Here is a 1,753-nt window from a genome sequence, read left to right as displayed (position 1 = left end):
CTCATCAAGGTCTCGCTTTACGAAGTATTGGGGATGAGGAGAATGGTAATTTCATGCAGTCTCTTAAGTTAATGGCTACGGAGAATCCTACAGTTACACAGTGGCTAATGAAGAAAACAATGAAGCACACTAGTCATCAAATTGAAGATAAAATGCTAAACTTAATTGCGCAAGAAATATTACAGTCAATTGCTCAAGATTGGTCCAATTCATCTTTTGTCAGTATCATGGCTGATGAAACAACCGATATTTCAAACCATGAGCAGCTGGTAATTGTTATTCGTTGGATTGCTAAGGATTTTATTGTGCATGAGGAATTTATTGGTCTGTATGAGTTGTCAGTTACTGATTCTGCAACTATGGTGAAGGTAATATTGGGTGTGTTAACAAGATTAAATTTATCAGTCTCTAAAGTAAGTGGGCAATGCTATGCAAGGGCAAGTCTAATGAGTGAAATTAAGCCTGGGGTCACTAAAAGAATTTTAGAATTAGAGTCTCGAGCTATATACATCCAGTGCTATGGTCATGCACTGAACCTAGCAGCTGGTGACACAATTAAAAGAAGTAAAGTTATGCTGAATGCCCTAGATACTACCAGAGACATAACAAAGCTAGTTGAATCTTCTCCAAAATGTGAAGCAATATTTCAGGAATTTTCAAAAGCTTGAGAGTGTGAAGTCCCTAATAAATAGAAATTTGTGTTTCATGCCCTACAAGATGGACAATTAAAGCTGATGCACTAGCAAGAATTATCAGAAATGTTTCAAACAGCTTTTGAAACAACAAAAGACTCTGAAACAAAGGCATGAATTAGAGGCATCCTTTCATAGATGTCTAAAGTTGAATACCTATTTGTTAGTCTATTGGGTGAAAAGATTTTCCGGCACACCGACCATCTTAGCAAAACATTGCAAGCAGTGTCAAGTCAGCAGCTATGGGGCAAGGCATTGCAAAGATGACAGTAACCACTCTCGAATCTTTATAAAATGATGCCTCTTATGATTTATTTTTGGAAGTGACATTGCTTAGAGATAAATTTGATTTTGAAGAACCACAGTTATTCTGTTAAAAGAGTTGTTCAAAAAGATATGATGGCTTATCTAATGGTCTTTATCCTGAGACTGCTAAAGATTTATATCGTTAGCAGTACTTTGAAGCATTTGATAGTCATTACATGCATCAAGGATCGTTTTACCAGCCTGAATACAAAACAAATCAGTGAAGTTTAGAATTACTCTTAAAAGCAGTAAAAAAGATTATACTACTGAATTTGGAGCTGTTTCTAAAATTTATATAGATAATTTTAATTTAATAATTTAAGCATAGCTGTTACTTATAGTCAGAATTTTACTTTCAATGGAGATAAAAACAAAGTTACAATTCATGATCTCCATGACTATTTCAAAAATCTGACATCTGGTCAATGTGCAATACTCTCTGAGGTTTTTAAAATGATGAAAATCATGCCAGCAACTAATTCAACCTCTGAATGTTCTTTCACTGCTCTCAGACGTGTGAAAACATAACTACGAAGCAAAATGAGACAATGTAGACTGAATGTCATGGTTTTAAGGTATATGAAGATCGTACTAACAAACTTGAGCTAAGTAATATACGCCTTCTTTATCAGAAAAAAGGTTGTCTTATATGGGAAATATTGACAATTAATACTTATGTCTTTATAAATATTTTGCATTCTTTCTTTAAATTACTGTTCTTTTGCTATTAAAATATCAAAATTAATTTTTTTTTG

At 33.6% G+C, this 1,753-nt stretch overlaps 1 protein-coding gene across 1 annotated transcript; it reads left to right on the top strand.

The window, feature by feature from the left end:
• The first annotated feature begins 71 nt into the window (after positions 1 to 71).
• Positions 72 to 668, top strand: LOC105316034 (zinc finger MYM-type protein 1-like). Its single transcript, XM_011410828.1, has one exon. The coding sequence runs from the start codon at positions 72 to 74 to the stop codon at positions 666 to 668; it is 597 nt and encodes a 198-aa protein (XP_011409130.1).
• The last annotated feature ends 1,085 nt before the right edge of the window (positions 669 to 1,753 follow it).

Source organism: Amphimedon queenslandica, unplaced genomic scaffold (assembly GCF_000090795.2).
Source record: "Amphimedon queenslandica unplaced genomic scaffold, v1.1 AMPQUscaffold_5838_Cont22200, whole genome shotgun sequence".
In the NCBI taxonomy this organism is placed as follows: Eukaryota; Metazoa; Porifera; class Demospongiae; order Haplosclerida; family Niphatidae; genus Amphimedon; species Amphimedon queenslandica.
Note: the sequence above shows the minus strand (reverse complement) of the source record. Positions and strands in the feature narration are given on the sequence as shown.

Bases quoted from the DNA above. Each gene is read 5' to 3' on its own strand.
- LOC105316034 (XM_011410828.1), top strand. From the start codon at position 72: ATGGCTACGGAGAATCCTACAGTTACACAGTGGCTAATGAAGAAAACA.